The sequence below is a fragment of the Oryx dammah genome, unplaced genomic scaffold, assembly GCF_014754425.2.
Source record: "Oryx dammah isolate SB20612 unplaced genomic scaffold, SCBI_Odam_1.1 HiC_scaffold_1, whole genome shotgun sequence".
Lineage (NCBI taxonomy): Eukaryota > Metazoa > Chordata > Mammalia > Artiodactyla > Bovidae > Oryx > Oryx dammah.
Window position 1 is genome coordinate 48,269,875 of NW_024070185.1, and position 23,261 is coordinate 48,293,135.

General features: G+C 38.6%; 1 protein-coding gene across 3 annotated transcripts in view; it reads left to right on the forward strand.

The window, feature by feature from the left end:
• Positions 1–19,463, forward strand: part of TMC1 (transmembrane channel like 1) — a 132,093-nt gene extending 112,630 nt beyond the window's left edge. The window contains exons 16-20 of one of the 3 annotated variants that reach the window (XM_040254141.1): positions 4,881–5,120; positions 9,868–9,993; positions 13,360–13,438; positions 13,546–13,597; positions 17,769–19,462. In XM_040254141.1, coding sequence (XP_040110075.1) covers positions 4,881–5,120; positions 9,868–9,993; positions 13,360–13,438; positions 13,546–13,597; positions 17,769–17,791 — 520 coding nt within the window. In that variant the 3' untranslated portion in view covers positions 17,792–19,462. Of the gene's footprint in view, positions 1–4,880; positions 5,121–9,867; positions 9,994–13,359; positions 14,112–17,768 lie in introns of those variants that run through there. The other 2 variants (XM_040254092.1, XM_040254030.1) reach the window with 2 other exon arrangements.
• The last annotated feature ends 3,798 nt before the right edge of the window (positions 19,464–23,261 follow it).

Here is a 23,261-nt window from a genome sequence, read left to right on the forward strand (position 1 = left end):
CAGAGAAGACCATAAAGAGATCCTCTTCTCCATCGTCAGGTATGTTTTAAAATGTGATTCCTGTTCTCTTGCTCCAAGTTTTACACATTATTTATGGCTCATCTGTCCAGAGAATCACTAAGGAGTGAAAGGCATCCTTCTTCAGGCAGCGAGGAAATTCAAGGTGGCTCAACGTGTGACTGTCTACAGAGACAGCAAAGGGCTCACCTTCTGATCTTTTATCTCCTGTAGGGCATTCTGCTGTCATGGCAGAAAATGGCTAACACTGCTGTTGGGGTAATGGGAAACCATTGCCTTCTACCAGTTTTAAAAGTCCTTGGCTCTTATGCAGAGTGTCATAAATCCCTCAGGCCTGGTGGGCACCATGTGTACAGACATATGCTGCATGTCTCTCTCCTGTGCTTTCATAGTGAAGACAACAGATTGACCTAGAAATTTGTTGTCATTGTGAGCAAAGCGCTTATAATTGTGTCCTGATTGCTTTCGCCTGTAATTTTGCCACTCTTTAGTCCACTATTATTCATACTGATATTCTTAAATATCCAAAAAAAAAAATGCTCTTCAATTTTCTGGTAAACCCATCTCAGAATCTTTGCAGTACCATTACACTATCACTTTTTCTATATTCATCCTTCAAATGAATCTTGCTTCTGGTTAGTTTGAAGAGGACTTTAGAAAGTGATTCTGTTTTTTGAGTGTATAAGACATTTACATGCTTCCCAGAGTTCTAGAAGCAAAAAACTATCATTTACTTTGGGTCAACCATTTGTACAAACGGTCTTTTCCTCCTTCCCAGAACATTGGTGAGGGGGTAGGGATGTGGTGGGGGGAGTGTGTAGTCTAAGTTTAGTAGGCTCCCTTGTACTCACACTATTTTATGAGGCGTAAGGATCTGATACCCGAATTTGGCCATTTTCTACAGAAACGATTGAAAGAGTATGGAGATTTTGTGTTCAATATTACTGGTTTGTGACTGGAGACATTCAATAACTACTTTAGGAGTTTCTGAGTAGTCAAGGCTATTTACACAGATATAAACAATTGTCAAACAATCATAGGTAAAATCCATGTTGTTATGAATTAGCTAATATGATCAGTATCAGTTCCCTGGAAGAAAAGCTATGAGCAACCTAGACAGCATATTAAAAAGCAGAGACATTACTTTGCTGACAAAGGTCTGTCTAGTCCAAGCTGTGGTTTTTCCAGTAGTCATGTATGGATGTGAGAGTTGGACTATAAAGAAAGCTGAGCACCGAAGAATTGATGCTTTTGAACTGTGGTGTTGGAGAAGATTCTTGAGAATCCCTTGGACTGCAAGGAGATCAAACCAGTCAATCGTAAAGGAAATCAGTCCTGAATATTCACTGGAAGGTTTGATGCTGAAGCTGAAACTCCAATACTTCGGCCACCTGATGCGAAGAACTGACTCATTAGAAAAGACCCTGATGCTGGGCAAGATTGAAAGCAGGAGAATGGGGCGACATAGGATGAAATGGTTGGATGGCATCACCGATTCGATGGACATGAGTTTGAGCAAGCTTCAGGAGTTGGTGATAGACAGGGAAGCCTGGTGTGCTGCAGTCCATGGGGTCGCAATGAGTCGGACACAACTGAGTGACTGAAATGAACTGATCAGTAAAACTATATTATACACATATTTTTAAAACAGACAGCACAGGTTTTGTAATCATATTTTTAAATGATGGAAGCAGATCATGTCTCTGTCAGAGCAGGATGTAGCAGTAGCAGAGAACACACAGTGAGAAAGAAGATGGGTTTGGACATTGTTCCAACACTGGCTCCTGTATCTCCCTGCCAGTCTTGTCACAGTCTGCTATCTTGTTTTCTCCCTTGATCAAATGTGAGTAATTTACCTGACATGTACCATGTCACTAGAATAATAAGGAGAGCTAAATAAAAGAAGCTTTCCTTTGCTTTGATCTTCTTGGAAGAAAAGCATTTTATAAGGCTAAGGTATTAGAGTGATCTTCAACTGACAGATGATGGAATCAGGTCTGAGTAAGGGACTTAGTGAGCTGAGCTGATTAGTGAGTAGCAGGCAAAGATGGAATAAGCTTTAAGATTCAGATATCACTGTGCTGGCATCTCTCTTTCTAGGTTAATGTTCTTGAGTCATTTGTTCAAAATGCCTGTGTGATATTTATTTTGAAATTCTTAAATTTACTTACCTATACATATGCCCTTACATATATGCGTGTACATGTGTGCATACAGATAAATGACACATGCCTATGTATAGATACACATGTATGTGAAATTAGGCAAGTTTGCATCTTGCTGCTAAGTCACTTCAGTCATGTCCGACTCTGTGTGACCCCATAGACGGCAGCCCACCAGGCTCCCCCGTCCCTGGGATTCTCCAGGCAAGAACACTGGAGTGGGTTGCCATTTAAAACTGTATCTTAGGATAGACTAAGTTGTGTACCAATGACATACAATCCCCAAATCTTAGCGACTTAGAAAAGGAAAAGTTTATTTCTTGTTTACTCCATGTGAAATGTGAGTTGGTAAAGGACTCTGCTCCTGTAAATTACTCTCACTATGGTCTCATAGACCAAGGCAGAACAGCACCCTTCTGGAGCGTCACTGGTCAGAACAGCAGAGAGAGAAGAGAACAAAAACCCACAGCATTATTAAAGTTTTCACCCAGTAGTGAGACACTTCATTTTTATCTCTAATTTACTGGCCAAAATAAATCACGTAGCTAAGCCTGACTTTGAGGAGGGTGCAAGCATAATCATCTGTAAGTATATTGCCTTACAAACACTGACATTTGGGAATATAATCTAGTGTTTTGTAATTATGACTCCTCAGCTGGGACTGTCACTCACCTGCTAACATTTCTGGGGTTCCAGGTTGTTCCAAAGTTTACCTTCATTTTTAAAAAACTAATGAACCTTATATCTTAGAGAAGTTAAAGGTTCACTGCAACTTTGAATGGAAAGTACCGAGTTCCCATATACCTCTTACCCCTACCCATGCACAGCCTCTGTTGACATCTTCCACAATGCTGTACCTTTGTTATGATTGATAAACCTACATGGACAAATCATCATCACTCAAAGTCCATACTATTTTTTAAAAAATAGTCCATCTTTCTACAAAGTCTTTGGTCAATTTAGTATGTTTAAATATTTTTCAGATCTGTTGTATGGGAACCTACCAAGAAGACAACACAAACTGTAATAAATTATCACTTTTCAATGAAATGGTTTAATGTTGGGTTGCACAAGTTCAATTATAGCAGAAAATAACTTCTTCATCTAACTCAACCCCTTACGCCTTCAGTTAAGTCATTCAGTCATGTCCGACTCTTTTGTGACCGCATGAACCGCAGCACGCCAGGCCTCCCTGTCCATCACCAATGGCCAAAGTCTACCCAAATCCATGTCCATTGAGTCGGTGATGCCATCCAACCATCTCATCCTCTGTCGTCCCCTTCTCCTCCTGCCCTCAATCCTTCCCAGCATCAGGGTCTTTTCAAATGAGTCTGCTCTTCGCATCAGGTGGCCAAAGTATTGGAGCTTCAGCTTCAACATCAGTCCTTCCAAAGAAATCCCAGGGCTGATCTCCTTCAGAATGGACTGGTTGGATCTCCTTGCAGTCCAAGGGACTCTCAAGAGTCTTCTCCAACACCACAGTTCAAAAGCATCAATTCTTCGGTGCTCAGCTTTCTTTATAGTCCAACTCTCACATCCATACATGACCACTGGAAAAACCATAGCCTTGACTAGACGGACCTTAGTCGGCAAAGTAATGTCTCTCCCTTATAATATACCAAATCTATATTGGATTGATTAAAACAATTATTCCATGTAACCAGGAAATAGAATGTGCAAACCCTAACTAGAATTGCTGGATTTTATTATATTTGGGACAGTTCAAAAGATAGGACACTGCTTGTATTTCTGAAATAAGTGTACATGTATCCACTTTTGGATTTTGGATTAATAAATTGCCATTAATGTGGCTTTATGGTGCTAATGGATTTTCTCATCAATGGAAGTTGAAATTTTTTGTGAAATAACCACTGAAGTCAGCAAGTTAAAAGTGATCTTACCCAAATGGTTCCTGTTTAAAAGTGGCATTTTAAAATACCTAAAAAAAATTGCATGTACAGATCAGTGGACTTCCAGGACAAACTAAAGTAAGCGAATAAACAGATAAACAAAATTAAGTGGATATGTCGAATTTTCATCTCAAAAACACATAAAGCTTACAATTGAATATCAACAAAACATAGTACCTTATTAGGCACAGATTATTCCCATCAGCTCTAAAATATCATAACCGCCACAAACAAAAAGAACATAAGAAAAACTTATTTTAACTTTTTCTTTCATTAAGTAAAAATTAACTAGCCATGACAAAATAATTAACACACATTTGCAGTTTATTTGAATATAATGGGTAGCTTTAAGAGTTACTTATAAAAAAAGCTAATTTTTAATTTTTGGGGGGGAGTTTTTTTGAGGCTAAATTTTTCAATATATTAATCAATGATATGAACATTAAGGTAAAGTAGACTGTTTTTAGAAGTAGAAGAGAGAAGTAAAATGAATGTAATATATTGTTTGGTCTGTTGTTTAAATTTACCAGTGATAAGTGGATATGGTGAGTGATCAACAGAGTTTCTGTGAAAGACGTATATGCAATACCTGAAATAATCAGGAAGATGGTAGAATGTGTATAAGAGATGGAAATAAATTAAGTTTATTAGCGTAAAGGGTTTATGTGACTAAAAGTGGCAACACATTTCTGCCTTTGGCAAACAAACACGATGTAAAATAAACAGATGCTTGGTGACTTCGTTGTGGAGTGAAGCTCCATGGTGAGAAGAGTTCTGTTCTTCTTTCTAGGATGGGCTCCTTCTTCGCTCCCAGCCTCCCAGGCATCAATATCCTTCGGCTCCATACATCCATGTACTTCCAGTGCTGGGCTGTGATGTGTTGCAATGTTCCTGAGGCCAGGGTCTTCAAAGCTTCCAGATCGAATAACTTCTACCTGGGAATGCTCTTGCTCATCCTCTTCCTGTCCACCATGCCCGTCCTGTACATGATCGTGTCCCTCCCACCATCTTTTGATTGTGGCCCCTTCAGGTTCTTACCTTTGCGATTCGTTTTGGGCATAGTTTTCTTTCAGAGGTGGAGATAAAAATGGTCACTCATAGTATAAGCGATCTTTCCCCCCCCCGCCAAAACCAACATTTTGGTCTATAGGAATATCTTTGGGGTATTCAGACTCAGTATAGGGCATGGAAATTCTTAAGCAAGATCCATCTATTTTCATTGACAGTCATAAAAGGGAAAATAATTTAACTGCTTCAGGCTCTGCCCATGTGAAATATGTACAATGAATTTGAGCTATTTGCATATAAGGAGATAGCAAAGAGAAAGGTGTGATTACACTAGTCTAGATGTGAACGTTTTCTTGGTGCTAGGTCATCTCATTCAGACATTGGAAAGCTACTATTACTTCTAACATGAACCACTTAATTGAAAAAAATAAAAATAGGAAGGAAGGGAAGGGGCAAGAGAGAGAGAGAGGGAGGAAATGAAGGGAGCGAAGGAAGGAGGAAGGTGGGAGGAAAGAAAGATTACTCCACAAGGTACTTAGGAAGTGGGATCATTATTAGATAATAATGTATATAAAGAGAGTCACATCATTTATAATCCAAATTCTACATGCTAGTAAAAAATTTAAGGATGCTCCTCATGTATATTCTCCTCAAATAACAAGGATAAATCAATCAAGTCAGTAATAAAGAGTCAAGAAGGCTCTTAGAAATATACTTCTCTACAGTTCTCTATGACAGAGTTCTCTCTGTGACACTTAACTAAGAAAGCAAAGGTTCCAGGTCTGGAAGATTGATTTCATTCTCCCACCAGTCCCCCCATGAATCTCAGCATGTTGCGTCACTGATCAGCATGCATCTGAGTTATTTCTACTTTTCAGTGAGGAAATGAGAATGTGAAAAGTCATGTGAATGGCAAGCACGATGCAATAATGGACATACCCTTCATGCCCTCAGAACCAAGTTGTTAAGGTCAAATTTCCTTGCTCACAGACTTAGGTATAAAAGAGATATTTTCATTTTAATAATAGTCTGTTATTACTGCTTTACTGGAAAAGAAATTAAGAAAATGTTAAGCCTATTGATTAAATCAAAACTGCTAGAGTCCTGTCATACATATTCAGAAAGCTGAAGTTGACAAGTCCTGTTTCCTTGCCCCAACCAGGTGGGCTGAAATAAATAATGCAAACAGTGACATCTGGAGGCTAAATGTGAAACTGCAGTTTTGAAAGCAATTGCTCAGGATAGAAAGTTCAAGAGATGAGCCATCTAAAAACTTTAGTTAATTGGAAATTACCCACACAATTAAATATCCAGGATAAGTTTTAACTTTTTAATTGGAAGTGTATCCTTATCAGAAAAATTGAAGGAATTTAGCTGTCTTCGAGAGAAACCCTACAAGGTCAACATATAGCTGGGCAGTGGTAAGAAATGTCCATTGATATTAAAAATATCATTGAGCTGGTTACTGCACAGTTTTAGCTTTTGAAGTCTAATTCTTCTCCCTCTCTTTAAATCACACTGAGTTACTATTATTTTAATTAGTAAAAATTAGTCTGTATCTAAGGAATAGTATCTGATTTTGACCAACTGTTTCCAAATTGGCAAACTTTGGCAAATTAACAGTATGTGTATGTGTGTGTGTATATATATGTATATATATGACACACATATATATACACATATAGTCATATATATATGACTATTTTGAGATCAAGAAGGAAATGTAAATGTTTTTAGTGGAGCACTGGGAAAGGGGTATATCTGTAATATTTAGTCTACTTTTCCTGGAGCAAAAGAATGTATACTTGGTTTATTCATTGGATTTTAAAGTTTAAAGCATTTTCCTACCTTGGTAGTGAGGTGAGAAAGCATGTAATAGTAGGAACCTCATGACTTGCCATCTTAAGGGATCCTGAGTTCGAGGTGGTCGGCCCAGCCTGCCTAGAGAGGGGTGTTTGACCCTACTTGGCACCTGGGTGGGCAGCAAATTGATAAACATGCATTTGAGGTAGATTAATGGGGACACGGTCATGGGCAATCTCGCCCAAGTGCAGGTACATTTTCAGGTAAGATGACTACAATACCTTAGAAGACCATTCTGCAAAGCAATTTGATGAGATATTCTGCTTGTTCTGGTATCATAACAACTGGTCAGGGAGGGTGAATTTTCCAGAAAATTATTCCAATAGGCCATGAAGTGAATTTACCTTAACAGTTTGACGATTAAAAAATGATTTCTTTGGTGTCCAGATGAAGAAAATTCTAATTGCTCGACCGCATTTCCTGACACTTGATGCTTCTCCCCACAGCACCTTCACTAATAATTCTGAACAATTTCTAGTTCTCTAGGTTCTCACACCTAGGGAAGGAAATGGTAATCCACTTCAGTACCCTTGCCAGGAAAATCTCATGGACAGAGGAGCCTGGGGGCTATGGTCCATGGAGTCACAAAGAGTCAAGCATGACTGAAGTGACTGAACACACACACCCAGAGGTTCTTACACACCTCCTTGCTACGTTATGGTAATAACAACTTTATGCATTTTCATCTAGCTGCAAAGGTAACATGTGTTTATCCTAGAAAACATGGAAATTATAGAAACATTTTCACATGAAAATACACACTAGCCATAACCCCAAAGACCCAAAATAACAACTCTCAGCATTTTGGCATTTTGTGTTATGGTGTTCTTTTTTATGCAGTTCAAACTGAGATCATATAATATGTATAGGTTTATATTATATAGCATGACACTGTTATTACATTACTCATTTGATGTATCAGTTTTTCTTAATAGTGTAGCTGACTTCTACAGCTTGAAAGTGAAAGTTGCTCAGTTGTGTCCAACTCTTTGTGACCCCATGGACTGTACAGTCCATGGAATTCTCTAGACCAGAATACTGGAATGGGTAGACTTTCCCTTCTCCAGGGGATTTTCCCAACCCAGGGATCGAATCCTGGTAAGACCAGCTGAACCACAAAGGAAGCACTACAGCTTGGGGATAGAACATTTTCATTTCAAAAGCCCAAACACAGTAGAGTGTTGGCCTGTAATTTGAGTTAATTAATGAAGAATGTTTATTGTGCACTAAGCACTAGAGGAGGTGTAGGGATATGTTGGGCATCAATTATGGTCAGGTGGGACTTTCCATCTGCCTGAAAAGACAGACTAGACTATTTTAATCTGAGGTGGATGGAGCTATGCCCAAGAGAGCTGTAAATTTAAGTTCAGTAGCATTTCACTTAGCTGTATACTTACAACAGGTTGGAAGAGACTTCTAGGAATATGACAAAGTGGCATATTTTGGTTAACCTGTCAGAAAAAGGGACTGTTGGGATTTGTAGATGCTTCTAAAGTGTGTGTATAATAAAAGATCTGGGCTCCTGATAAGAGACCTAACCTGGAAAAGGCACCCAAGAACCCTCAAAGATGCTAATAGCTTCACATTTCTTATACACTAGACGCAGAGAAGACTTTAGGGGTAAGAATGATTTTGTAAAATTCCAGTTTCCTGAGTCTGATATTCATTATCCACAGCCTGAGAGGCTGGAGAAGGGTGGGGGGTGGGTTGTTCTATCTTCTCTTGTCCTCCCTGCCTGTCTCCTCACTCTGGCTATATTCCACACATCATGGTAAAGCATGGTCAGCTAGAATAGATGAGGAAGAATAAACTTTGGTGGGATAGGTTGATATAATCTTAAATTGTCAATAAGCTTCATTCCCTCTTATGTATCATAGGTTTTGCTAATTAGTGTATAGATCTATAATTTGTGAAGCAAAATTTATATCTCTGTAGGAAATGGCAACCCACTCCAGTGTTCTTGCCTGGAGAATCCCAGGGATGGGGGAGCCTGGTGGGCTGCCGTCTATGGGGTCGCATAGAGTCGGACACGCCTGAAGTGACTTAGCAGTCTAGTGACTCCTGACAAGATAGTTGAAGTCACTTTCAGTCTACTAAAAGATACAATTAGTTAGATCAGGAGAGAAACAATCTGATCTGGAACTTGTGGGTCACGTTTATTTAGAGGTTAAGAATGTATAAAGGTCAAAAGACAAAAGTAAAATGAAAATATTCTACTCAGTGTTATGCCAACCTTTATTCTCATGATACATACAATTTGCTGGTAAAAAATTCAATATCTTTTCTGAAAATGACACATTTTATAGCAAAATCTATATGCATATTCAGAAAAAAATAATTTTGCATGATGGATCTTACTTTATATATTCATATTTTATATATTTATTCACAAAGTAACCCAAACCTTAGAAATATAGCTTTAAAAAGTCTTCTCCTCGGGGAGAGGGATAAATTAGGAGATTGAGATTGACATATACACACTACTATATATAATATAGATGACTAATAAAGACCTACTGTATAGCACAGGGAAATCTGCTCAATGACCTACATGGGAAAGGAATCTGAAAAAGAGTGGATGCATGTATATGTGTAAATGATTTACTTTGAGGTACACTTGAAACTAACACAACATTGTAAATCAACTATGTCCCAATTAAAAAAAAAATCTCCTGATTCTATGATTAATTTCCTAATTGCTTGGTCTCTGTTTGCATTGATATAACATTTCTCATATCTCATCCATATGTTGACAGTATGAGTTTGAAGTATCAGGAGTTGTAGCTAAACAGCAGATTTCTAACCTGAAAGAGTACTTAGGCAGTGTTTGAGAAAAATTTCTCCTTTTCTTGCTGTAACCATGGTTTTTACATCTGTTTAAAATAAACGTCTCTCTTTTTTTTCAGTGGCAAAAATAGGATGTTTGAAGTCATTGGAGAAACGCTGGAGCATGATTTTCCAAGCTGGATGGCAAAGATCTTGAGACAGCTTTCTAATCCTGGACTGGTTATTGCTGTAGTTTTGGTCATGGCGTATGTGCTTTCCCTCCTCATAGAAAGAGCCTTTGTGATGTTCTTCCTGCTCCTTTTAAGTGTCAGTGTTTTCAACTCTCTCTTTCTCCCCAGGGGTTGTGCTGTAACCTAACCAAATTCAGCACTGATTACACTGTGGTGAGAGGCTAAAATTCATGAGCCATATTCTCATCCTATTGCATGTAATTCATAGCCATCTGCATCTGTATTTGCCAGCCTAGGATTATAAGATTTGTTCCCAAGTAACCAAAATAATTATCAGTAAACAGCTAAAGCAAGGGAAACATAAATGCTAAATCTAATCAGCACATCAGGCTTCCCTCCCGCCCCTGCCCCCAACCTCTTTTTCCATAAAGCAGATGGCTGTAAACACATAGAAATGATGAGCCTCTAAGTTTATATTCCCCTTGAGGGCCCTATAGGCTGTATTTCAGGGCTGAAGGCTTAAAGGGTCTTAAAAATTACCCTGTCCTTATTCCTAAAAGGCCATCAATAACTGTGTCTGCCCATAATAGAATCAGAGGACCAGAAGGCTCTTGGAAAGGTCATTTAGTCTTTCCTTTCAAAGTCAGAGGTGATACCCAAAGGGAAACTTGAGAGGGGGCTTTTGTTCCCATATGACTTTCTTTGGTTTCTGACTCTCGGCCACCACAGATAAACTTACGTTCTAAGCAAAGAAAATATGCTCCCTATGGAAGAGCTGCAAAAAGTGCCCCAGTCCTTCCTTTCAAACCCCAAGTCCCTCATAAATGAAAAGTCTGGAACTGCTACTGCTCTCGGCCAGTGAAACCACTCTTGTGGACACTCTTGACACTCTGATTTGTTTAAATACAGGTGAAACTAGGAAATCTCAGGGGAGAACTCCCAGTGGTTTAAGTAAATGAACTGGGCTCTGGGCCAAGTTGTTGTGATCCTCTCTGCAGTGGCTGTGGTCACAAGCCACGCCCATGATGGCAGGTGTCCTCTTCGAGTTTATAAATTGAGAAACGGACTTAGAGGCAGGGGCTGGTTTTCCCCTAGGTGAGAATACAGCAAAATGATAGGAAGGCTTTGACAGTAAATCCAGCACTCACCTCTGACACCGTGATGCCTTCTTTGAGGGAGAGCTAATAGCCTGTAGGGATAATTAAACATAACAGATTCTTTTATATATTACAGAACCTTGATCATGGGGTGGCATTAGGAATCTGATAGTGAATCTCTGGCGCAGATGTGTTAGAACATAACCTGCTGGAGGCAGCATGTTTCCCCAGATAGCCCTGGAAGTGATTTTCCTTCTCTGAGTTTTTATGATTCAGCAGCTACGGAGACCGTATTAAGTATCATGTGGCTTTCATGGTAAAAAGGAAGTCTTGTTTTAAAACACACACACAAAACTTAATGTCAGATTTTATGACTATATTCTTAAATTAGTGAGAGACAGATTTATTTCTAAGCAAAGGAGCAACATTGTTCTAATGCTGCTAATTAAAGATTTCATAAGCTACCTTGAGGGTATGGGAGAGGAATGAACACTGCCCTTGTTCCAGGCACGATCCATATATTAACCCATTTAATTTCCACAATAACCTTAAGAAGTTGGCCACATTAATCATATCATTGAAAGCACATGGAAGATGTGTCCCAAATCAAACAGCTAATAAGTAAAATTCAAGCTCATGTCTTCTTATTCCCCACCTCCCCACCCTCTACTTATTTAGCACCGAACACCCGGTTCAGGCTAAATGATTATGCTCATAAGAGTTGGAAGCCACTTATCTGAGATGTTCTACACCCATGGTCAGCACACTTTTCCTTAAAGGGTCAAGATATTAATAGTAGATACTTCAGACTTTGTGATCCAAGAGGCAAAGTTGAGGATGTTATTTAAATACTTCTATAACTATTTTAAAATATAAAAACCAATCTTAGGTCATGGGTCATACATAACAGGCTGGGAGTCAGATTTGCCCTGGAGGCCATAGTTTGGCCACCCCTGATATAGGCTGTCTAAATGGAAACCGGAAGGATGTAAGATCAAATAGATGTCCCACAAGGTTGATTTTAGTTCTGAGATTCTGATTTTAAACCTGAATTTCAGTTTATTGTTGATTTGATGTTTCAGATACTAAAATCTCATCTTCAATACTTAATGGTGTCCATAAAATTGGTTTGGCTTTTTATTACCTTTAATTAGAGAATGTTTACAAGCATTTTGAATTTCCCCAGTGAATCATATTCAATCAGCTTGGATGGTTTTGGGTTAACTGAGTTTAAGCTAATTCTCTGCAGGCAGTTTCATTCCTTTGGAGACTAAAAAATGATCTATGAGTATTCCTCACTGAAAGTGTATCTCAAGACAGAAAAAGCGATGAATGAATAGAGAATTACAGTCTGCAAATGATTTGTGAGATCTTTGAGTTCTTTCTCCAAATCCAGACACTTTTCTAAGAAAATTCTTGTAATACACACAAACAAATATTGAGCACCTACTTCATCCCAGATATTACACCAGGTGTTTTCAAGTATATAACATCATTCAAACTCCCAACACTTGTATAAGAAATAAACCCAGCAGAAACGATATCAATAACTGTGATGCTAGCAGCAGATGGCTCATAAAGGTTATGATCTGACATGTTGGAGTAGAGGCAATGTGTTCTATATCCAGTTATTTGCAATAAAGGGCAATGCCTGTTACCTTTTTTTTTTCACTGCATTTTTTCCTTTGTTTATTTTGCTTTAAGTGAAGATGAATGTGTTTATTTTTGCAAAAATGTTTGGCTGGAATTTGCTCTTTTGAGAAATGTAAATGTCACTTATATGCCAAGACTATTCTTTTCTGAGACATTTTCTTTTGAAGGAGAAAGGCAAGCAACACATCCTATGGATAAAAAGGCCATGTTAATTAACTATGACTGAGGATTATAGTGTTCGTTGTAAAAGCCCAAGGAGGGAATTTAAAGTGGAGAGTCAGTCTCCTTTTTATTCTACACATTCCTTAAGCTTCAAGGGATTTCCTCTTCCCTTGGATGCCATTGGTATCAATTTAAAATGCCGTTTTCAATTATAACATAAAATGATATTACTACATTTCCAAGGAACAGCTAAAATTTGGCAGTAAGGTATATCAGACAGAAGCCCTGGGCTGTGAAGGAGGAGCCTTAGGTGCCACTTCCTAGATCCAGCCTAGTCACTGTGTAGTTCTGAACATGCTTCTTCACCTCTCTGTACTTCAGTCTTTTATCTACATAATAGAAGTTCGGAGTAGAAAATATCTTAAAGTCACTCCAGGGCCAATATTCTATGATTTAAGTAATGTAAATTTAAGCAGAATCTTGAGGAACTGACAAATACCATACATTTTATTTTATTTTTTGAACTTAGTTTGACCATCTATTATCTCAATGCTACTGCAAAGGGCCAGAAGGCAGCAAATTTGGATCTAAAAAAGAAGATGAAACAGGTAGGATACAATATATTTCAGAGAAATATTTGTCTTCATTCATGTCAAGTTGTAGAAAACACCAGGAAATCTCATGTTCTTCTTTTTTTATTATTTTTTATTGCTAGCAAGCTTTGGAGAACAAAATGCGAAACAAGAAAATGGCAGCTGCGCGAGCAGGTTTGAGCTCTGCTATGTTTGCATTCTTTTTCCCCTACAAACAGTATACTCTTCCTTTTTTTTTCCCCCTCTCAAAATGGGGCATTTGGTGCAGAGAGGCATTATTGCCACAGCAAGTCATCTTATACTCTTTACAGTCCACCTTTTCAGCCCTTTCAGGCTTCATATCCAGGGTTCAGTTATTTTCCAGTGGGAGAAAGAAAAGACAAAGAAAAATTCAGGAACATAAAAGTAGCATTAGTGATAGAAAAAGGCTTTTACTAATTGATGGAAGATGAAGGAAACATCCATATAGTTATACAAATAGCAGAGACAGATATACAATCTCTCCTGCCCATTTTGACCATTTTTGTACATGGATGGACACTTTGGGAAGATACTAAGAGAATCCTCTAGGCTCATCATTATTGATTTCCCAGAGCGTTCTCTAATTCATTAACCTCTTTTACTTTTTAACCTCTTTAATTTTTGACTTCCTGCGTAGCTCAGTTGTTAAAGAATCTGCCTGCAATACTGGAGACCTGGGTTTGATTCCTGGGTCAGGGAGATACTCTGGAGCAGGAAATGGCAACCCATTCTTGTCTGGAGAATCCCATGGACAGAGGACCCTGGTAGGTTAGAGTTCACAGGGTCACAAAGAGTCAGACAAGACTTAGTGCTATTTTCCTTAATTTTTAAACACTTGCCAAAATTACTGATATGTTTTGCTTTATGCATGGAAAAGTGATGAATTTTTTGAAAATCTTTTCTAAATCTTCCCTCATTTCTAATTCTAAAACTCTTTATATTAGTAAGACTCCTCAGTTCAGTTCAGTTCAGTTCAGTTCAGTCACTCAGTTGTGTCTGACTCTTTGCGACCCCATGAATCACAGCACGCCAGGCCTCCCTGTCCATCACCAAATCCCGGAGTTCACTCAGACTCACGTCCATTGAGTTAGTGATGCCATCCAGCCATCTCATCCTCTGTCATCCCCTCCTCCTCCTGCCCCCAATCCCTCCCAGCATCAAAGTATTTTCTAATGAGTCAACTCTTCGCATGTGGTGGCCAAAGTACTGGAGTTTCAGCTTCAGCATCATTCCTTCCAAAGAAATCCCAGGACTGATCTCCGTCAGAATGGACTGGTTAGATCTCCTTGCAGTCCAAAGGACTCTCAAGAGTCTTCTCCAACACCACAGTTCAAAAGCATCAATTCTTCAGCGCTCAGCCTTCTTCTCAGTCCAACTCTCACGTCCGTACATGACTACTGGAAAAACCATAGCCTTTACTAGACAGACCTTAGTCGGTAAAGTACTGTCTCTGCTTTTGAATATACTATCTAGGTTGGTCATAACTTTTCTTCCAAGGAGTAAGCGTCTTTTAATTTCATGGCTGCAGTCACCATCTGCAGTGATTTTGGAGCCCCCAAAAATAAAGTCTGACACTGTTTCCACTGTTTCCCCATCTATTTCCCATGAAGTGATCGGACCGGATGCCATGATCTTTGTTTTCTGAATGTTGAGCTTTAAGCCAACTTTTTCACTCTCCTCTTTCACTTTCATCAAGAGGCTTTTTAGTTCCTCTTCACTTTCTGCCATAAGGGTGGTGTCATCTGCATATCTGAGGTTATTGATATTTCTCCTGGCGATCTTGATTCCAGCTTGTGTTTCTTCTAGTACAGCGTTTCTCATGATGTACTCTGCATATAAGTTAAATAAGCAGGGTGACAATATACAGCCTTGACATACTCCTTTTCCTATTTGGAACCAGTCTGTTGTTCCATGTCCAGTTCTAACTGTTGCTTCCTGACCTGCATACAGATTTCTCAAGAGGCAGGTTAGGTGGTCTGGTATTCCCATCTCTCTCAGAATTTTCTACAGTTTATTGTGATCCACACAGTCAAAGGCTTTGGCATAGTCAATAAAGGAGAAATAGATGTTTTTCTGGAACTCTCTTGCTTTTTCCATGATCCAGCGGAGGTTGGCAATTTGATCTCTGGTTCCTCTGCCTTTCCTAAAACCAGCTTGAACATCAGGAAGTTCACGATTCACGTATTGCTGAAGCCTGGCTTGGAGAATTTTGAGCATTACTTTACTAGCATGAGAGATGAGTGCAATTGTGCAGTAGTTTGAGCGTTCTTTGGCATTGACTTTCTTTGGGATTAGAATGAAAACTGACCTTTTCCAGTCCTGTGGCCACTGCTGAGTTTTCCAAATTTGCTGGCATATTGAATGCAGCACTTTCACAGCATCATCTTTCAGGATTTGAAATAGCTCCACTGGAATGCCATCACCTCCACTAGCTTTGTTCATAGTGATGCTTCCTAAGGCCCACTTGACTTCACATTCCAGGATGTCTGGCTCTAGGTGAGTGATCACACCATCATGATTATCCGGGTCATGAAGATCTTTTTTGTACAGTTCTTCTGTGTATTCTTGCCACCTCTTCTTAATATCTTCTGCTTCTGTTAGGTCCGTACCATTTCTGTTCTTTATCAAGCCTATCTTTGCATGAAATGTTCCCTTGGTATCTCTAATTTTCTTGAAGAGATCTCTAGTCTTTCCCATTCTGTTGTTTTCCTCTATTTCTTTGCATTGATCCCTGAGGAAGGCTTTCTTATCTCTTCTTGCTATTCTTTGGAATTCTGCATTCAGATGCTTATATCTTTTCTTTTCTCCTTTGTTTTTCGCTTCTCTTCTTTTCACAGCTATTTGTAAGGCCTCCTGAGACAGCCATTTTGCTTTTTTGCATTTCTTTTCCATGGGGATGGTCTTGATCTCTGTCTCCTGTACAATGTCACGAACCTCATTCCATAGTTCATCAGGCACTCTATCTATCAGATCTAGGCCCTTAAATCTATTTCTCACTTCCACTGTATAATCATCAGGGATTTGATTTAGGTCATATATGAATGGTCTAGTGGTTTTCCCTACTTTCTTCAATTTAAGTCTGAATTTGGTAATAAGGTGTTCATGATCCGAGCCACAGTCAGCTCCTGGTGTTGTTTTTGTTGACTGTATAGAGCTTCTCCATCTTTGGCTGCAAAGAATATAATCAATCTGATTTCAGTGTTGACCATCTGGTGATGTCCATGTGTAGAGTCTTCTCTTGTGTTGTTGGAAGAGGGTGTTTGCTATGACAAGTGCATTTTCTTGGCAAAACTCTTTTAGTCTTTGCCCTGCTTCATTCTGTATTCCAAGGCCAAATTTGCCTGTTACTCCAGGTGTTTCTTGACTTCCTACTTTTGCATTCCAGTCCCCTATCTCCCCCATAATTAATAATGTTAATAATAGAAAACCTCAATCCAAATTAGCTTAAGTAGAAAAGAAATGTATTAGTTCACACAAATGAACAGGGGTGTGGTATGTAATACTTCCAGTCACATTTTACCCCAAGTTTAGAAGCAATCAGGACTGAGCCCCATTTCTCTGTGGGTCTTTCAATACTACATTCTTATTATGTTGGCCAACCTTCATGGTGGCATATGTGGATGTAGCAACTTCCAATGCCATGTCCTTGGATTATATTTGTCTTATGTTTTGTGTGCTTTTTTTTTTTTTTTTTTGGTATTCTGCTACTTGTTTCTTAACTGCATTAATTTTTTTTTTTTAACTCTACTGAGGTATAATTGACAAAATGTTCTGACTTCTAAGATCTGAATTCTAGCTAAGGCATATTGTTTTCTTTATTCTTTTAAATAGTGACATGATGTTATTGCATGCTTTTTTTTCTGATTTTTTCCATAATTTGTTTAAAAATGTGTATAACCTTTGTGAAGACAGAGACTGTATAATTTATAGTTGTTTCCTCAGGACTTAATATAGGACTTTATATATCAGTCACTCAAATACCTACTAAATATCTACTGTACAATGAGGAATTCTTTTACTGGGAAAAATTTGAAAGGAATACATTTCTATACTGCTTATATAAGCGATAATGAATGAATAAATGTTACCAAAAGAGAACTTTTATTCTCTTTTCTTTAGAATTTGTGCAGATTTTATAAAATAAGAAATATAGAGATATTTGGCAAAAGATATTATGGCAACACGGAGCACATTTGGAAGATACAGATTTTAAGCCATCTCATTCAGAACAATTATGCACACTGAAACGAATTTTTCCTTATCTCTTCTTTATCTTCTTTTTCTGTTTCTTCCTCTCTCTTATTTATTTAATTAATTTGAATAGCTGCAGCTGCTGGTGGCCAGTAATTTTCATGGATATTCTGGAGGCCCAGAAGTATTCCTCATCACGCATTTCTAAGTCAGTGACTTTCATGAAGGCCCAGAGGACAAAGCATGAAGAGTTGATTCTACCCTGTTCTAAACCTGATGGATTATCAAGGTCTCGCTGATCAATCAAGGCGTCACTTGCCCTAACTAACAAAACAAGGTTTCTACCTTCTTCCAAATTAAGGATTTGTTCCCCCACCACCACTTTCTCCCCTCAACCACTCCCCTGACATTTTCTTTAATGAATTGAGTTTAAAAGTGTGTGTGATCCTGCAGTATGGATCACTAGCTTACTTGCTGAGTTAATTTAAAAATCTTTTGCTCATATGGACTTTCATTTTATACATTTCTTCTGCCTTAGTTTTCTTAGTCTGGAAATGGGGATACTTCACCTTTTTTTTTTCTTCTAAATTCAGAAATATCTTGATAAAAGTATTCATTGTAATCATTTATTAACTCATTTTTTGGAAATTATCTTGTTTTCCCTTTTCATTCTGTCTCCCCAACCATGGTTCATCCACAAATGCATACCCAAAACCTTTTTGTTTATGCTAGATTCAGTATGAGAAGGAATGGGCTTTTTAGAAGAAAAGTCCCAAGTGAATTAGGGGCCTGATCAACACTGGGTTGAAGGTCTTGACACCTTAAGGAGATATATAAGTCTTACTTTACTTTAAATATAACTTTGTGAGTTAAAAGAAAAATGATACCATTAAGTGAGTACTATTCCATCACAATCTGATCACGACCTCCAATGATCATATCTCCTGAGTTTGGAGTCTAAAATTCTGTACCTTTTCTTTGATTTTTTGTTAAGGTTAGGAAAACACATACTAATATAGGGGGGTGATTTATACCTATGTTTAAACATTATTACCTTGTTAAAATTTAAATTGGCTTTGACTAGTAACAATCAATGCACTCAGCCAACTTTGTTTCATGACTTCAATTATATCTCTTAACTCAGTGTCTCCACCACCACCCCTACCCCATCCCCAGCTAAGCCAACTTGCCTGCCATTCCCTACAATTGATTTACTAATTTTGTATAACTCTCTCTTTGAGTTTTTCCTCCTGGCCATAGAGTGAGCACTCTGTTCTTCTGCCAATCCATGTGCTCATCACGTCCATCAAACCAAATTCAAGATTACTTCCCCTGGTCAAATATGCCTGACTAGCCTCCATTACCAACCATATAACTCTCTTTATAGGCTCCCTTTGGACTCGCCTGTCTTTAACTTAGAGTTTGTTATTCTACTGATTTTTCTGTAATTTGTAATTTAAAAAAATTATATGCATGAATCATCTTTCCTATCCAGATTGTACACTCCCTATGAGCAGGGATCATATCTTCTAATTTTTGTATGCCTGTTATAGTGCTGTGCACAGGTAGGCACTGAATAAATGCTTGTTAATTAAATTGAATCAATTTAACTTACAGCAATAACATTGTGAAAAGAACCTTCTGTTATCTGTATGAAAAACTTTACTATGCTGTACAAAATGGAATTCTGTTGATGGGCTGAATTTATTATCTCAGATTATAATGCAGATGAGTAAATAAAGCTAGTGCTTATTTCTACTTGAATTACTTTTGTACTGTGTAGTAATAAGATTAGATAATTGATTTACACATGTTGCCAAATTTACAATATGGATGAAACTCCCTTGTCTTGATCTGCTTCACAAGGAAGATGATACGAGATGACAAATTGTCTCCAAAGGGCTTCATCTTCTAAGTGTGTTAGTCACTCAGTCGTGTCCAACTGTAGCCTATGAAGCTTCTTGGTCCATAGGATTTTTCAGGCAAGCGTACTGGAGTGGGTTGCCATTTCCTTCTCCAAGGGATCTTCCCAACCCAGGGATCGAACTCAGGTATCCACATTGTAGGCAGATGCTTTACCATCTGAGCCACAAGGGAAACCCTTCTAAAGGCAATGTGTTTTCCAAACAAGTGCTCGTGGTGTAAGAAGCATTAGGACACGACATGCTAACTTCCAGTCTTTCTATAAATTAAAAACTAAGTTAGGTTTTTATAGCACTTCTGCTGCTGTTGCTAAGTCGCTTCAGTCGTGTCCTACTCTGTGCAACCCCATAGATGGCAGCCCACCAGGCTCCCCCATCCCTGGGATTCTCCAGGCAAGAACACTGGAGTGGGTTGCCACTTCCTTCTCCAATGCATGAAAGTGAAAAGTAAAAGTCAAGTCACTCAGTCGTGTCCGACCCTTCGCGACCCCATGGACTGCAGCCTACCAGGCTCCTCCGTCCATGGGATTTTCTAGGCGAGAGTACTGGAGTGGGTTGCCATCACCTTCTCCAACCTAAGTATTTACCTGATTTAAATTAAACATTTTTTAGAAATTTGAGTTCTTTCAGTTTCCAGAGAGCTGCTGAAAATATTCAATATTCCCATCCTGTGACATGGACAGCATCTAAAAGAGGGAATGCCACTTCCAAACCTGTTTTACAACCAGTGAGAGAAGGAAACAGCATTATAGGATGGTGACAAGAGTTCTTAAGGTCTTTTTCTCAAAGTTCTCTTGTCATGAATTGCCTTGGATGGTACAGCTGCCTTTATCAGAATGGGTCCTGGTGACTTAGGATTTATGAATAATGGAACAATGTGTCTGTGAAACTTTGGACCTGAAATACTTGACCTCTTCTGGGAACTTAAATGTTATATAACACACATCTTCCTATACACCCAGAAGTTTTCATACAAATCCTTGGTCATTTAAAAACCTATAGTAGTGGTACATTTTCATTAAAGCAAATTTAGAAAATTTTAATAAAATGTAAAAAGCAAAAGAACCCTTAATTCCAGCAGCCAGAATAACTTCTGTTAACATTTGGTGTATTTTTTTCTCAGATTCATGCACACACACAGACTTGATAAAATATTTTGAATCGCAAGATGTATTTAGTTTTTATCCTGTTTTCTTATTTAACATTTTCCTGTGTCACAAAAATTACTTCAGGACATTTTTAAATTTCTGGATCACTCATTGTGCATCATATGTAAACTAACAGAAACTCCCTAAATCCAAATGAAGTTATAGAATATTCTATAACATAGCAGATTAGTAATCGATCATGTCAAGTGGATCATGACATTCAAATATATCCAGCTTAAATTCAGAAGGTGATTTAAGTTCTGAAATCCCCAACTGACCCTCTGAAGATTTCCCCAAGAATTTTAAGGGGAAAATAGCATCTTGAAAGTGGATTAGAAATACCCATGCTCCTTGTAAGACTCTAAAATGGTAACTCTCCATAAATTGCCTGAAAATAACTGATTAGGTTCATTGATTACTTTCTCAACATCAAAGCCACTATTAAGAGCAGTCTCTTATCTGTGGATAAAAGTGGATTTAAAAGGTCTAGACAATATAAGCAGAGAAGGCAATGGCACCCCACTCCAGTACTCTTGCCTGGAAAATCCCATGGACAGAGGAGCCTGGTAGGCTGCAATCCATGGGGTCGAGAAGAGTTGGACACAACTGAGCGACTTTTCACTTTTCACTGTCATGCATTGGAGAAGGAAATGGCAACCCACTCCAGTGTTCTTGCCTGGAGAATCCCAGGGACGGGGGAGCCTGGTGGGCTGCCATCCATTGGGTCTCACGGAGTCGGACACGACTGAAGCGACTTAGCAGCAGACAATATAAGACCCCTTATTACAGTCCATCTTATGTGTTAGCTTTCATTTGTAAACAAAATATTCCATACCAGCCAACACATTACACTAAGGGAGTGATGAGGATGAACTGTAAAGAGTAATTAAGAGATCATTTAATGCTTCAGACAGGAAAGCACAGTCACCAATTTGCCAGTTAATTATTGGTAACCATTTCGGATGCTTTTTTTCTGCTCGATTGTACATCTGAACTCTGGGAAAAAATTGAGAACACTGCTAACATGAGAATTTGTGAAGGTCACATTATTTTTACGAATGGAAAAATGAAATTTTAATGGTGATCCCTAATATCTAATTTTAAATTAAAAAAAAATATTACTCTTAAAACTCTAAACTTTCAAGCATGCTGAAGTCATGCTTTCTGACTCCTGAAAGTCATTTACAAGATGTTTCTTTCTAGGAAAAAAAATTCTGCTTTGTTGGGTCTCTGAATACCCACTTACCTGTTCTGTTAAGTAATCCAGGCATGGAATTAGCAATCTGTCATGCAGGTGGCACAGTGGTAAAGAATCCGCCTGCCAGCGCAGGAGACACAAGAGACATGGGTTTGATCCTTGGGTTGGGAAGATCCCTTGGAGAAGGAAATGACAACTCACTCCAGTATTCTTGCCTGTAAACTTCCATGGACAGAGGAGCCTGGTGATCTCCAGTCTATGGAATCACAAAAGAGTTGGATGCAACTGAGCACATACCCACGTACATAATGGAGATGTGCTTATAAATTAGAGGGCATATGTCTATATGCCCTATAGATGTAACAAGTATTTCAGGAGTTATATACATGGGCTCAATACATAAGGACTGTGAGTCAACAGGAGCAGAGAGTATTTTAAAATTTTAAATCCTAAAGTGCTTTTCTTTTCTTTTGAAATCAAATATTTCCCACATGACTTGACAATGGAAATAAATGGAGGAAGTGGATTTATTATAAATTTTTAGAAATGACTCTAAGTGTTAAGGTAGGTCAAATTGAATGACATTAATTAAGAAACATTTTATGCATGATGACATTTTATATTGTTATGAGTGATGAGAGGATAACCCTGAAAAAGATGGTAGATTAACAGGCCTGAAGGGTAAGGTGCTTAGGGGATTGACTTCAGAATTAATAAATACATTTGTAGTGGAATATGATGGAATAAGCCAACAGCAGGTGAAAATTAACCTGGTGCAAAAGGGGTCAAGAGCTGGAATTACAACTGATCTTAGTGGAACATGGAATGAATTGATTCCAGGGGAAATGTTTGTCTCCAGGGAAACAGTAGATAAGGGCTAGTGGAAACACTCAGTCTTTGGATCTGTGTCACAGAAAAGGTTCCATGTACATCAAGTCCACAGACAACTAAATAATTGTGGGTGCTGGGTGGTGGAGGGAAAGAATACAGGCCTGGGATTCCAGGCCAAGGCTTAAGTTTTGTTTTGAAGAGTGTCACTCAATGGCCATGTAATTTTTTGGTAATTATTATTGGTTTTCTGACTCAGGCTAGTTACTTATCTTTACTGCCGCTGCTGCTGCTGCTAAGTCGCTTCAGTCCGACTCTGTGCGACCCCACAGATGGCAGCCCACCAGGCTCCCCTGCCCCTGGGATTCTCCAGGCAAGAGCACTTGAGTGGGTTGCCATTTCCTTCTCCAATGCATGAAAGTGAAAAACAAAAGTGAAGTCACTCAGTTGTGTCCAGCTCTTAGCGACCCCATGGACTGCAGCCCACCAGGCTCCTCCGCCCACTAGCCTTCAAATTATCTCATCTTTAG